General features: G+C 47.4%; 2 protein-coding genes across 8 annotated transcripts in view; one reads left to right on the top strand and one right to left on the bottom strand.

Moving 5' to 3' along the window:
- LTO1 (LTO1 maturation factor of ABCE1) overlaps positions 1-6,563 on the top strand; it is a 28,521-nt gene extending 21,958 nt beyond the window's left edge. Inside the window, exons 6-8 of one of the 4 annotated variants that reach the window (XM_064452886.1) lie at positions 1,348-1,495; positions 5,995-6,059; positions 6,305-6,563. The gene's annotated coding sequence lies outside the window, so the exon portion shown is untranslated. Of the gene's footprint in view, positions 1-1,347; positions 1,560-5,994 lie in introns of all 4 variants that reach the window. The other 3 variants (XM_064452884.1, XM_064452887.1, XM_064452883.1) reach the window with 3 other exon arrangements.
- The window catches only part of CCND1 (cyclin D1), a 19,101-nt gene extending 3,988 nt beyond the window's left edge, over positions 1-15,113 (bottom strand). Inside the window, exons 1-5 of one of the 4 annotated variants that reach the window (XM_064452879.1) lie at positions 15,023-15,113; positions 13,300-13,680; positions 11,319-11,534; positions 10,552-10,711; positions 4,943-5,091 (exon numbers count right to left, since the gene is read on the bottom strand). In XM_064452879.1, the coding sequence (XP_064308949.1) occupies positions 4,943-5,091; positions 10,552-10,711; positions 11,319-11,534; positions 13,300-13,497 (723 nt within the window). In that variant the 5' untranslated portion in view covers positions 13,498-13,680; positions 15,023-15,113. Of the gene's footprint in view, positions 1-2,678; positions 4,338-4,942; positions 5,092-10,551; positions 10,712-11,318; positions 11,535-11,910; positions 12,055-12,640; positions 12,720-13,299; positions 13,898-15,022 lie in introns of those variants that run through there. The other 3 variants (XM_064452880.1, XM_064452882.1, XM_064452881.1) reach the window with 3 other exon arrangements.

Genomic DNA, 15,113 nt, shown 5'->3' with positions numbered 1-15,113 from the left:
GCAAAGACATGAAACTGGGCTGGAGTCAGAGCTGGTCCAAGTATTGCTGATGCTGTAATGACTTCTACTTTTACCATAGAAACACGTCAGCAGTACAGTCTGCTAGAAGTGATGGTCATGAAGAATTATTTTCCCAGGCTGAGTTACAATAATATACAGTTCTTAGATAGAAGTGCCACATATATCTTTAGATATTCATGCCCGAAGTTGCCTGCCAACTGCTGCTACATCCAGCAGTGGGCAGCTCAAGTCAGCTAACTGATTTCTAACTCAGAAAGCATCTGAACAGAAAAATGGACCAGACTGTATGACCCCAAAATGGAGAGATCTTTCAGGAGGACTGCTAAACACCTTTGTAACCATGCATCACCAAGTGCTGCCAAGCTTTCAGTTTGCTACCACATTCACCTTAAAATCTCAGTCAGGGTGAGATCTCTTTCCCTTGCTTCAAAAGCATTTTCTCAGAGCTGAATGCGTACACAGTCCTGCTGAGTGTTCAGGAGGGTGCAAGGGCCTCACCGCTCACACAGACTTGGGTGTGAATTAAAAGCACAAAGCACCAAGCAGGATCACGTCTATGGTGGGAAGAGGTAACTTCCCCCAGGCATTAACCATACCATGAGTAGATCTATCCAATTCTATTTATTGATCCACAGCAATTAGAATTGGGGAAGGCCCGTTAGCTCAACCTGTCCAACTTTCTGCAAGTTGTGTTCTTCAGAGCCACGTACGTCCATTGCAAGGACACAGAAATGGTGCCATAAATAGGCAAAACAAATCAATCACACTACATTTTGCCAAAATTCCTCCAGCGTGCTGTTTACTCTCATCTTTATAACAAACATCGTAAGCTTTTTCCCAACATATTTAACTCTGTGTATTAAGGACTTTGAAGTTTCCTTTCAGTATTGCCTTTTCTGATTTAACCTATGACATGTGTTAGCCCTTGCAGTGAACCCAGTCTTCCATGATAAATTGCCGTCAAAAGTGTTAGGATGTGCATGACTGAGAATGAATGTTGTTTTCCTGAGAGGGTGACCTGCCTGCTGTTTTCTTTATTTCCCAGTTTCAATTCTGCCTTCATTCAGAGGCTTCTTGTGTGATCTACCAGCTTTTCACTGATTCCACTACCACAAGAATCTCCTCTGCCACCAATAAGGGCACATGGCATTTGGGGTAAAATAAGATTAGAAACCCAAGCAAACAATTCTCTGCAAGTCCTTTCTGAGAGAGAGGGAGGTTAATCCTACCTCTAAGCAGATCAGACCATCAGTTACAGCTCACTGAAAACACATAACCTATGACCTTTTCTGGTTTAAACCCTAGTGTAATATTTCCTCTTGACAGAGACACACAGCGTTTTAAATGACAAAAAGAAACGCCTCATATCCTGAAGTCATCACGCCTTTGGCTCCTACATACCTCTGGCCTTCACAATAAGATCTCTATGAAGTCCTTTCACCCCTTCCCAAGATATGACGGATCAATCCTGACTGTAAGGCTTCTACTTGCGTGTCCTGTACCGTGTACCTCAGTCACACTTGGAGTTAGATGTTCAGGTATTTTCGGTTTTACAAATCCAGGCACTTTTGAGGTTGACTTGGTTTTAATAAGGTAGCACGTTCAGTGTTCCAAACTGAAAGCCAGTTTATTTTCAGAGCAAAACAAACCCTGCTTACCTTTTTTTTTTTTTTTTTTTGAGGGGGTGGGAGGGGATTGTTTGGTGGTTTTTTGGTTTTGTTGGGTTTTTTTTTTAGTTCTACCATTTGCATATAGCATGTTTCAGCTCCGAAAACTAAGACCATTCAAAAGAATTTCTATAAATACCTATTCTTCTCCCTCTGGTGTCTAGTCATGAATAATTACATAGGACTATGTAATTTAAAGGTGATTTTTGACCACATAATTTTTTCCTCTGAGATTCTCAGAGTACAGCTTGGAACTGTATTCTTTTAAAACATAATCTTTAAAATTTATTATGAACAGACTGTGTCTTAAGCTACAGTTGAATGAACAATATTTTTTCATGTTTTAGGCATTTTTGTTCAAATAATTTCTTATCCAGACAACTATTACATGAATAGATTGTCTGCAGGAATGTATTAGAGCTAGCAAAAATAACTGCAAAATATAACATTCACTGTGAACAACCTCACCAAAGCTTTTTTCGTTCTCAGTACTTCTCAACACTGAACAACAAATACAAAACTTATGCATTACTCTGATAACTTCTCCCAACAACTTTTCTGCTTCACTACCCAAATTTTCAATGCCCATAGTTTGTTCAAGGTCATAAACCCTTCCTGGATTAATTAAGCTCCTCAGTGAAAAAAAAAGGGGGGGGGGGGGGAAGACTTGCTAGCTTAACTGATGTGGTCAAATACCTTTAACACACACACACACACACAAACAGACACAGTAGACATGATCAGACTCCAGGGTCAGATACTAAAGGAAACAAACAACAACAAAGAAGAAGCTGCTTGGAAATCCTTTGTTACTGCCTGACCCGTTCTGGATAACAAGCACATGTCTGAAGGTGCCTCTGAGTAGGGGCAGGCAGGAGACGAATTCCAATGTACTAACAGACAGCACGGAAACCCAATCTAATCTAGTTCAGCAAATTTCTGGCCTGGAAATGAATGTCAGGTAAAATTCAATCTGTTTGGATGATGGGGTCAAGAATAGAATGATGGAAGACAGCCCAAGACTTCTAATTGTGATTATCTGACTTCTAATTACCCCCGATCAAAGGCAAAATGGGAAATTGGACTCCTACCAACGTAAACATGAACCATAAAGGAATTCCAATCAGGTGATATTCATTTTACTCTAGATTCAGCTTTCTTTGAGACTAAAGGTAAAAAAGTGTAATTATATAACCTGAAATCCAACAGACCGGCTGCTCTAGCTAATAGATAATCGGGGAGAGCGTTAGCCATGTTATAATGCATGCTCTTAATAGATTTCAAGACAATCCATTACAAAGCGTATTCATTTGTGCGGTCGCTGTGGAGTAACAAACTTCGTATACATGCTAGTGGAATAAGATAATAGGAATAGCATTTGATACCATGGATTACGTAGGCATTTCTTACAGGAAATTCTCTGTGCAGGGGGATCATGGTATGAAACCAAGCAGTTTTCTCTACTCAAAGCAATAGTAGTGAAAAACGCTGTTCCCTTATTCCATTACAAACACAAACATATACACAGGTACAATTTTATGATGCTTATTTCCTGTAGCAACCTATACAAACCCCTTTCCTTTAACTTTAGCTGCTCTAACACATGAATATATTTAGCAATGAAAGCTGGAGGAGAGTTACTTCCTTTTAAAGCTCTTAACTTTTGAGTCATACAGTTTGTAGCCTTGCAATGACTCTTGACAATAAAAGAAGAAATAAGCATAGATTCTCCTTCTTGCTAAAACTACTTTCTTTTCTTTTAAAAGAGCTCTACCATCAACTAAGTCAAGTCACATAAGGACATGCCGCTGTTCTCCAAGATGTGAGAGAATCTACTTCAATGCTTTGTATCAGGAATGATTAAATAATGTTATTGTTTGAATCAGATACTGTCAGAACAGATAGCGAGCCTAGTATTTTTCCTCAGTACCTGCTTCAAATATCTTTCACTGGATAGTGGCCAACCATACGCTGAAATATCTACATTGTTCACAAACTGACTAAAAGCATTACTCCTACATACTGAATTGAGCAGCATTTTATTTCAGCATTTGAAGTTCTTATAGCATTTAACATTTCAGTGCTGGATCCATATTACTCTAGCTGCAGTAATAAAAGTGGCAAAAGTAACATGCAGAATACTGAGGCATTGTTAAGGTGATCAAAATAATAACCTGAAATATCGTATTTGTCAGCAAGTGTTTCACATGGTCTATCAAAAGTAAAGTATTCTTTTGTGAATAATTAATTATAATGCATTCAGCTTTCCAGAAATGACTCGATCCTGTCAGCAAAGTCCAATTATACAAACCTAGTTTTGCAGTGTCTGGACTAGTACAGTTCTCTACATATTTAAATTATTAACATGTAAAATAATCTAACAGCATCTCAAAGATTCTGCCTCTAACCACAGAGTTGTCTTTATTTGACTCATTGTCCAGCACTTGGAGACCTCACAAGAACCTTTTTAAAGCATCTATTTATTGGTCTTCCTTATTGTTACAAAACAATGCTCAACTCTGCCCCAACTTCACACACCATTATGACATGGATCATTGACTTTAGGTCTTCCTTGTAGGCTCCCTTCCTGGCCCATTCACTCATGAAAGGTTTATTGCTCGCTAGTTACTGATGTGCATCTCCTGGAAGCTGCGGGGCAAAATGAGAGTCCTGTGAGGACCATCTACCTTGTCAGAAAGTCGTGGGACAAGCATTTGTTCCGAAAAGGAATTCAATACCAGCTACTGTGCAGGTCTAGCACGTAATAAACCAAATTAGATCATTAGAACTCTTTTAAGAAGGGCTTTTTCACACCACTTGGCACAATAAAAGGCCTCAAGAATGGTCAAAGATAAGGTCAGAGATACCACGGGGTCTCAGTAACCATTTCCTCCTCTTATTTTCAAAGTTTTGTTTTACATAGACTCCCGCCTTAATTACCTACAACCAAACACAGCCTCTGCAACGTCCTAAATCGATGCAGGGTTTCCTTTGCTTTGTCAGATACGCCTCTCTGTTACAAACATTAGAGCTGGATGTGGCATTCCTATCAGCGAACTGCAGCAGCGTAATCAGACTGATGGATATAATGACAGCGAAATAACAAGGATGGACACAAGAGAACACGTTCAAAAACCCCACTCTGAGGCTTGACTTTTATCAAGATTTACTGGCAGATTAGCTACTATGCAGTAAGCAGGCATTCATTCTTAAACTCTAAGGCAGGAGGTCAACTGAGAGAAAGAGTCACTTACCGGATCACATTTGATAACTTGTGATAGGAAATGTGTGAGGCATTGATAGGAGAGGAAAGTGTTAGTGTTCCCCAGATGCAGGCCTTGCACAGCTGCTACCACACTGCCAGCTGCGATCATGGAAGGTGGGTTTGAAATAAATTTAATATCTGTATGAAGAAAGAAGAGAGAGAAACAAAAAAGACTGAAACGATTGCTTTAGGAGAAGCCTGCCCATACACATACACTCTTCTACCAGTGTGGCTTCAGCTGCCAACTATTGCATCCAAAAAGGTAGGGAAAATTGTGAGCAGAAAGGTGCCTCCTGCTCTAAACTGTTACAGGTCCAAACCTGCGAACACTTATCCTCACGAGCAACTGTACTTCAGTGAGTTGCCCTTCCTAGCACTAAGCCTGGGAGGCCGTTCATCACTCCGAGGTATTTTTATCATAAGCAGGGCCCCCCATTCTTCAAATGTTAAAATACATTGCGCACGTGAATAATGCCACCGGGGTCAATGGCACTATACATCTGAGAAAACCTGTTCGCGTTCGTGTTTCGCACGATCAGATCCTAGGTGCACTCTAACAAGGAGTCCTCGGGGCCTTTAAACCTTTGCACTGACATTCAAAGGAATATAGCTTTAATGAACAACAACATCAACAAAAAGAAAGAAAAAGACAGACTGCTTAACGCTGTCAGGAGGCAGATAATCCATATTTAAATTACGGTTTCATCTTAAAAATGCTTTGTCTCAACCTAGTCTCTTGTCAGTGGCTGCCATCCATCCTGGCAACAGGGATTTAATGTAAATGTGGCATAACTAAGTGACGGGGGTCCCAAGAATTGGCGGACAATCAGTTACATTCTGATGTGACACCATGCTGACAAGAGGCTGGGCCCCCTTCCAGACTGCATTGCTGTAGGTCTCTCCACAAAGCCACTCCCATGATTCCTTAAGGGGCTATCTCTGCCATTTCGCATGTTTTTGGTTTGTTTTTTGGTGTGTTTTGTTATTTTTTTAAATCAGAATAATCCACGTTTTAATGCTAAGACTCTTTCTGCTGAACAGGAATGCGTTTGATCCGCGGCAGTGTACACCTTGGAGGAGAATCAGAAACAAAGGAAATGGCACAAGTAAGCGTCTAATTTTGTGAGGAAGAAAGGGAAATGCCACATAATACACAAGAACCTGAGATACATTCCTTCAGCTTTTATCAGAATACAACTTCCTCTGGGTTGAAAAAATATAAACCATCTGTCAAACCCTTGAATGAAATCAAAGGAATGGACAGCTTAGAGGGCTCAGTGGAACAGTTAAGTATTAAATCATGCATCTCCTTTATTATGATAAAATAACTTTTGTGTAAATGTTTTACCAGTGAAACTAAAGACTTCGGGACTCCATGAAAGTCCTCACCCTGAATCTATTCATATACCTCTGACGCTCCATTGTAGCCCTGACCAATACCCACCTTCAAAGGCGCATTTCACCCAGCGTTCTACGAACCTTCAAAATTGAACTGATACGATGAATTGCAGCCAAACTTTTGTGATGCGCTGCCAGCGAAAAGGCAAGCTTGATCTAAAGTCATCTCATTTACGTTACCGTGCTTAAAATAAAGTCAGTTTATCCCCTTTTCCTAGCCTGCCTATTTCCGGGCGATATAAAAACATCCACCTTCTAGGAAGCTTCTGTCATTCCCAAAAATCAAAGTAGTCCAGGCTGCTTATTGACACGATACCCATTCCAAAGCCAGTCCCCTGACTAAAAGACTGATACGCAGTTGCAGGTGGGCTTCAGAAATGAGGGATTTCAGTAGGCAAGCATGATTTCCACCAAGACCGGGTTGCTCAGAGGGGTATGGTGGCAGTGCGTTCGCAACACTACTTACTGAGTTCCCCAAACAGAACATGACCAAAATGTGTCTGTTTAATGAGTCTGTCCTGACAGGATCACGTTTGGGATTAATATTTGCGTTCTTCTTTTAAATGGAGCAGTAAACAAGAACATGAATTCATCGTCACACCCTCATTCTTTCCAAGGTGGAAAAGTGATAATGAAGTTTAAATGACCAGTTTGTGTCTGTCCCTATAACCACTCCAGACAAGCAGCATGGACTGCCTTTTTGTTGCAACTCAACAAGGAATTATTTGTGGCAGAGGCCACTAATTTCAGCATATTAATCAGGGGGCCCCTCTCGCCTGTAATTGGATGCCCCCAAGTGAAGAGTGTGGCATCATTGTCAGCCTCCATCGCCTCATCTTGCGCTATTGAGCGCTCAGGAACAAGGGGGCTTCGGTGAGATGAATTAGACCTGACACAGCCACAATGGGGTAGGGGGCCCCATCAATTGAAGCACACATCCCCAGTAGCCTATCTGAGACTTCATCCAAAAAGAATAAACAACTTCAGCGTTGTTAAAAAGAGAGAGAGAGGGAGAGGGGGAGAGAGAGAGAGAGAGGAGGGGGAGGAGAGAGAAGAATGCCAGCCACCCTGAAGGGAGGACAAAGCAGGCATATAGGCGCTGCAGCGCTTTAAAAAAAATTCCTAACAAGGCGAGTCACCCCTTTTCCTTTTTAAATGGAGCAGCAATTCCATCCGTCTGGAGAGCTGGGGGCTATGAATGAAAATCTTTTCATTGAGGCAAATCAAAACTGCGAACATAAATCACTTGCTGCAAGATGCAACAGGTTCCAACTGGTCACATACCTTGAGACTCCCAATTTTATAAAGGCCAGAGAATAGGAGAATTGTAACACGCTTCTTTCAAAGGGGGATCTTTCTTTCTCCATCCGAGAGGAGGAAAGCAACAACAATAATAGCAATAATAATAATATAAAAGGAGCCTGGTATGTTTTGATAACCAGAGGAACATAATGAAATGCTGAAGCTCCAATATTTGTTGCTATTCATTGTTATGCTTGTATAGAGCTGCAGTTCTCCCTCAACACTGGTCTTAACTTGGGCCAAAAGAGGCCTGCTTCCTTTTGAGCTCTCCCTGCCTTGCTCGGCCATGCCAAAGCCCCATTCATTAAGCTCAATTATGTGTTAACTTCAAACAACCCCTGGTAATTTTTTTTTTTTTTCTCCCGAACCTACCACAGCACAAAGACATCCTTTGGTGAAAATGGATTTTTCAAAACTAAACCAAATCAAACAAATCTACTTCTACTAGCCAGACAACTGAAGAGGGAGCTTTGAAGGAATTCCCCTCAACTTCACCTTGCAGCGTAACCTCTTTCTGGAGCAAGCACATACACACTCATCTACACGCGCTTCCACAGCCTTCACCTTGTTCAGCCAACTGGCGGAGATTTTATTTTCTAAGGAAGCATTATTTTGCTGCCTCTTCTTAGAAGACCCTTCTTTACAGTAGAGGACACAGGCTGTACTTCAAGCAAGGGATATACTGCACTTGCCCCTGAGGCCACTTAAGCGAGTGTCAGTGTTTCCAGTGGACTTTGGATTGGGCCCCACAGCATCCAGGCAGCACAACGCATTTGCAGTCCATCTAGGTTCGTTTTGGCAAGGGGAAATACAACACAACCCAGCAACAGCAAAGCAAAGTCCAGATGCTACTTAAGCCACATGTGATCTTCACTAGCCAACAAAAGTCGTGAGGAAAGCAAGAGGTAGAGAAAATCCTGACATCCAAAAATAACAATAAAAATAAGAGAGCCTTAGTGGCAGCCTTCCTGAGCACTCTTTCCCCAGGCAATATTCCCAACTTCAGTAGGGAGCTGAAGAGGGCCCCAATTCTGGTGAGCTCAGCACTGTTCTTTTAGAAAGCTAAGTAGAACTCCCAGAACATGGTTCTCATTTACTGATCCATTCTCCAGCTGTGGTGTGTAGTAGTGTTAAATAAAGGCTCTGGATGTGCTTCCTAAAAGAAACATAACAACACCGACAGTAGATCAAAGTACTGGACTCTTAGCAAGTCTCCAACCTTTGAACTACTCTTGTTTTCATCCCTGTCATTGCCAACACAACAACCTAGGTTAAACATCCCCATATCCAAAGGGGAGGCCGAGTAGCTGTTCTTTTTAGCTAACAGCCGAGGAAGCTTCACACTTAGCAAATCACACTTTCGGAGTCGCAGCAGCCTTATCTGGTAGAATCGGGCATGGAGAGTTACGTGTGATTTTCCCAAAATGCTGCTGCAGGTAGTCTGAAGGCTGTCTGAAGGTTGTAGCGCTCCCAACACCGGGCATTACTCCAGGCAATCTAACTTACGAGCTGCCCGTTATGCTGATGTTAGGCCCAAGATGAAGAGCAACGCTGGTGTTTATAAATTTCTCTTTTACGGCTTGGTCGTTCTATCTTTAGGCCTTGCAGTAGGGCCGGTTCTGTGAAATAAATTTTTTCTTCTGAGTGCCTGCAATCTTTCTTCAATCGTTTTATACCAAATCCATCTCTGGAAAATAAACTACACAATATTAATTTGTGCCATTGACCGCACGCATCCCACCAAAGATTTCAAGCGTTGGATACCTCTTCTCAAGTCAAATGCAGGCTTGATCTCTTTTTTTAGCACAACTGCTACTGAATATTAACATTTACTAAAGCACTGTATCTCCTTTACACTTAAGTTTTTATCAGTGTCAACAGAGTGTCTGGCATTCCTCTTTACGTGCTACTGCGAAAGAACATTTGCTTTGGCTGCTTTTTCCTCCTTTTGCCGTTCCTGGATCGGTCTCGCCATACTAACAGCAAATGCGCCGAACACATTTTGTTTAAAAGGAGTATCTTCCCTCTAGAACTTCTTTTGTCCCTGCTCCTCCACGCTGTCCTGCGGGAACAGCGAGATCTGGCGAACAGAAAGGCTCTTCTAAAACTTTCTTTCCTCCCCACTTGCTAGGGTTCAGTGGGTAAAGCCGGTACGCGGACAAATGCATACACACGCAGTCCACACGCAAACATGGAACTTCAAAGAACCAGCGCGCGCACGCACGGTGCCCTTGAAACCAAAGATCAGGCCTCTGCAAACCCAGCCTAGCGAGCAGTCGGTGTCTTTGGAGGCCGGCCCTGCACATGGCTTCAGCACAGCACGTGGTAGAAGAGGGCAGATGGCAGCGGCTCGGTCCTGTGCCAGGAAAGCCTCTGTGCCGCGTGGCCCTCCTCCAATCCACCAGCCACCGAGGAGGGGGGAAGAGGCAACTTGAAGAGGGAAGTTTTAAAACCCCCACGCAGAGCTATTCACAAGCAAAATCTCCCTCCGCCTTTAAAAAAACTGTCTTTAAGAATGAATCCACACGGGGAGGGATTCCCCGTACGGGCAGCAAGCCTTTTGCAGCCCCCGCACAAAACGCAGTGTACCGAGGTGAAGAAACAGTGCCGCGCTGCGCTGCGACTCCACAGCTAAGCTACAAAGAGAGGGGGGTGTACTTCTCCGTCCCTGCCACCACCACACACTCGCCTCAGAAGCAAAATATCTTCTGAAAACACACTTACCTCTGCAAAGTAATCCACCTTCTGCAAACAACAAGAGGCAATAATCGGGGCTTAAACTACCTCCCCGCAGCTCTGTGAGCTCGCTTTAGACCACGGCTACGGGAAGCTTTACAAGCCAGGGGGTAGGTGCGTGTAGGGGAGCAACACGCTTTGCTTAACGTGCAGGGCTCATACCTGTAGCGCACAGAGCCACAAAAGTCTGAGCATGTTTACGGATGATCTGCTTGGTGTCCTCTGCCAGAGGCATTTTAGTAAGGAAATGTTCAATGAAATCGTGGGGGGTCATTGCAGCCAGATTCCATTTCAGCTTATTCACCAGAAGCAGCTCCATTTGCTGCAAAGACAAGAGGGAGGGAAGGGGGAAGAAGAGAAGAGGAAGGGGAAGAGGGAAAATGTGGTTAGCTCCGCTCGCACACGGTCGGGCGAGCAGTAGCCGCAGCTGGGGCGAGTCAGCTCTCGGCCCAGCCCGCTCCCCCGGCGGTGGCGGGGGGCGGAGGGGGAGGGGGTCCTCCCGCGGCGGAGCCCCGGCCCAGGCGGGGGCCGGAGGGCGCCGGGCCGCCCCCCGCCGGGAAGCGCCCGCCGCAGCGCCCCCGCGGGGCCGCCAGGGGGCGCCCGCGCCGCGCCCAGCAGCGCCGGCGGCGGCTCCGGCCGGGGCAGCCCCCGCGGGCGGGGGCCGGGGGGGGGGGGCGCCGGCCACCGGCGACGGGGACCCCGACACGGCCCCGCTCCCCTCCCCTCCCGAGGCTGAGGCTCCCGCGGCCGCGGGGGGGGCCCCCACCCGCCGCCGGCACCCCCGCGAGCGGGAGGCAGCCCCCTCCCCGCCTGGCCGGCGGTCGGCGGGGGGGGCGCTCGCTAATCGGCGTTTCTGCTCTCGGTTTTACGTTTGGTTTTGCTTTTCTTTTCTCCCCCCACCCCCCCCAGGTGATTAAACGTGAAATTACCAGTAATTCGTCGGGTCTAATGGAGTTATCTGTATAAATACACAGTTTTTCTGCGGTCAGAGGAATAGTTTCCTTCATTTTTGAAGCCACAAACATGCAGGTAGCTCCGAGCAGTTGCAATCGGCTTTTCTTGAGGGGTTCAAACGACAAAAATCTGTCCAAATAATTCATAGCCAAGGGGAAAACCTCCTCTTCGCACTTCTGCTCCTCGCAAACCTGCAAGAAGGAGAGAGATCGTTGAAGAATAATTTAATATAGGCGCAAGCTAGGCTTGTCCCGCTGCCCTCGCCTTCCCTCCCCCCGGCCCCCCCAGGCTTTGCAGGGCAAGGTTGAAGGAGACGAGAGGGAAAATGCAGTTGGGGAAAACGGATAAATATGGGAAAAAACAGAGGCATCAAAGAAAATGAAAGTCACGAGTGACAAAGTGGGGAGAAATGTGGCGTTAGAAATCCGCAGGCGATTCATGGTAAAAAAAAAAAAGAAGGGGGGGGGAGAAACGAAGAGGAGGTCTGTCCCCATCTTTCTAGCCTCTACAACAAATTTTAGAAAAGGGAAGAAAAAGGAAAGCGGAGGAAAAAGCGAGCCCCCGTGCCTGGGAATGGGGTGCAGAGCCGGCCTTGCCCCCGGCTTTATTTATTTCGCTTTTATTTTTTTCATCTAATTTGCCGTTGTGCTGCCGATTCCCCTCTCTGGTCGAGACACAAAGGTGGCGTCCAGCCTCATTTCCCCAGACGTCATCTTTTCAAAAAATATTTAAAAATATTTAAAAATTTCTTCCAGCTTTCAAAAAAGGTTGAAAATGAAGCGGCGGGGGTCCTTTACCGAGCCCTGTGCCGATGGTCCTGCTGGGGGGCTCCGGGGAGGCCCCCCGAAGTGAAATTCACCGCCTCCCTCTCTCGCCCTGCAGCACAGCCGGGCGCGACATTTCCCAGAGCAAGGCAGGGCGCTGCGCTTTCAAAAATTAATTAAAAATAGATCGCGGGCGCCCAGGGCTTCCGAAAAGGCATGAAAATGTAGCCCAGCTCCTGGGGCTCCCGCTGGGAGCCCCCCCAGACGTGTCCCGCCAGGGGACGAGGCCCTTTCCAACTCGCTTTTCCCAGGCGACCTTGCAGATCGCCGCCGCAGCACAAGCATGCCTTTGAGGGGTGACCACAGCTCGAGCCTCTCTTCGCGCTGAACAAAGAAACTTTCACCCTGCAACTCCCCCAAGAAACGCCGGAGCCCCTCCGGCCGGTCCCCCTGCCCGCAGCCCCAGCGGGGTCCCCCGGCCCCCGACCTTCTTCCCCCGGCCCCCTTCCCCCGCTCCCCCCCGCAACACACACCCTTGGCTTGCTCCCCGGGACTTTCTTAATTTTTTCTCCCGATTAATAAACACTTTTGCTTTGCAAATAAAAGAACAAAGATGGCGCATAATACTGGCACGGGCAGCCACTTGCATACGTGTACAAGGATATTAATTTAAAATAAAATCCTCAGGAAAAATTAACTGGCAGGGTTTCCCGGCGGCCCCGCACCGGGCGGCCGGGGGCTCGGCGGCCGCTCCCCGGACGGGGGGTACGGCGGTGCGGGGCCGCTCTCCGCGCTCCCCTCCGCCGCTACCGCCTCGCCCCGACGGCCGGAAAAGGTGCCGGGGCACCCCCCGACCCCCGCCGCGGTGTGCCGGGGCGGGGAGGGAGGGGAAGGGGTGGCGGAATTGGGGGGGGTGGAGGGGGGGTGCGGGGGTCGCCCGCCGCCCCTCGGCGGCGGGAGCTGAGTGCTGCTGCAGCGGGGATAAAGAAGCGGCAATAACGGCGGCGGCGATCGCAACCCCGGGCCGCGTCCCGTCGTTACACGCGGGCGTCTCCGAAGCCAGAGCAACGTGTGCCGCGCCGGGGAGCTTATTTCGGGGGGGGGGGGGGGGGGGGGGCCGGGAGCTGCTCTCCGGCTCAATTCATTTCGGTGCCGAAGCTTGCAAAGAAAAAATCCCCGACAAGATACAAACCTCTAACATCCAAGTGGCAACTATTTTCCTCATATATGGCAAGATTTCTTTCTGCACGCACTTGAAGTAGGAGACGGAGGGCGAGCAGGTCTCCTCCGCCTTCAGCATTGTCTGCAGCACCCTGTCATTGAGGAGGTTGGCATCTAGGTAGGCTCGTCGGATGGTCTCCACCTCGCAGCACAGCAGCTGATGTTCCATGTCTGCCTCCGTCGTCTCGAGTCAGTTTTCTGCAGCGGGACTGAGTCAGTCGCTCGCTCGCTCTCTCTTCCCCTTCCAGGAGTCCCTTGGATGCTGCTTCTGCTACTGCCGCTACAGCCCTCTGGAGGCTGCAAAACTTTCTAACTTCCAACAAAACTCTCCTGTATAGTCCCTGTGACGTTACTGTTGTTAAGCAGAGATCAAAGCACGAGAGAGAATGAGAAAGAGAGAGAGAGAGAGCCAAAAGCAAGGGGCAGAGCCCTAAAGCCATCCCATAGGCTTCAAGTCCTTCCCCTTTGCTTAGCTTATAGAGAGCAGGGTTTTAATGCAAATGCAAATGAGACAAGGGCTTGCTTTCTTCAAGGGCAAGGGAGAGGTGGGGGAAACCCAAATTGTCTCTTCAGTGTATCATGCATAATTTTAAAAATGGAGCGAGTTCTGCAGTGGGAGCCAAATGATGAATGGGGCTAGGCCACACACAGACACGCAGGGATATAAATACAAGGAGACTTGGTTGGTATTATTTTACTGGGGGCGCCGGGGAGGGGGAGCAGGGCAGCACCGGCACGTCGCTCTTCTTTATCAATTATTATTATTATTATATTATTATTATTGCCATCACCGACGCGTACCTGCAATATCTGTTGTTTAAAAAGGCGCGCTCCCAACGTGAACTCCCAGTCTTTGTAGCTGATCCCAAGGGAAAAGCTTTCTCCCGTCTCCTCAGTCCTATTTTTTTTCCCCAGCCTAGATGGTTTTGCTGCACACCGCGATTTTGAAGGCATTGGGGTCTCCTCCACTCTGCCAAGATGGTGCTTTTCCTTCTTTTTTTTTTGAATTTCCTTTTTATTTTTTATGTCTTTCCTTTCACTTTAAAGGTTTTACCCCCCAAGAGGGGCACAGAGGTGGCAGGGGACAGGGCGACGGCTAAGCCGAGCCGCAGTGGGCGGCAGCACACGCCGGGCAGGCCGCGCTCGGCACCCCACCCCCACCGCTCACAGCCACCCAGAAAAAAATATCCCAGCAGAGCAGCAAAATGGTGGCCAGAGCTTCCTCTAGCACCTAAAGGGAGATGAATCCGGGGGGGGAGGCGGGGAGGGAGGTGCCGGCAGCCGCCGGAGCCTGCCAGGGCCTCATCCGACGCGCTGTGCCGCAAGGACAGCCTGTCCACGCGTGACGTGCAACGGCGGGGCCCCACCGTAAATAACTCCCGTTCCCCGGCTGGACTGCCTGTACCTGAAAACACTTTGCTTTTGCATTGTTTCTAATAAAAAAAAAAAAAAAAGAGTCTCTTTTAAACTCATTTTTCCAAGAGGCTGAGAGGGGAGCTTGGGGCCCGCTGGAGAATACGGGAGGTGAAGCCAACGCACCGCCGCATGGGAGGAACGACTTGTCCCGCACCAAAGCGGAGCGGGGCGAAGCGGGAAGGCCGCACGCTGGGGTTCACGTCCCTCAAAACCTCAGATTAACCTCAGCCTCAGTGCTTTAGCATCACCTGGGTGCAGCACCGACAGCAGGAACCTACCGGCGGTACGGCACTCGCGGCACCATCGCCAGCAGGCGTCGGGGCAGCCGAAGGGTCTCGTGGCCTCTCATGGCCGCGGAGGACGTGCCGT

Source organism: Phalacrocorax carbo, chromosome 5 (assembly GCF_963921805.1).
Source record: "Phalacrocorax carbo chromosome 5, bPhaCar2.1, whole genome shotgun sequence".
Lineage (NCBI taxonomy): Eukaryota > Metazoa > Chordata > Aves > Suliformes > Phalacrocoracidae > Phalacrocorax > Phalacrocorax carbo.
The sequence above is the reverse complement of the archived record's forward strand: the minus strand, read 5'-3'. Positions and strand labels throughout refer to the sequence as shown.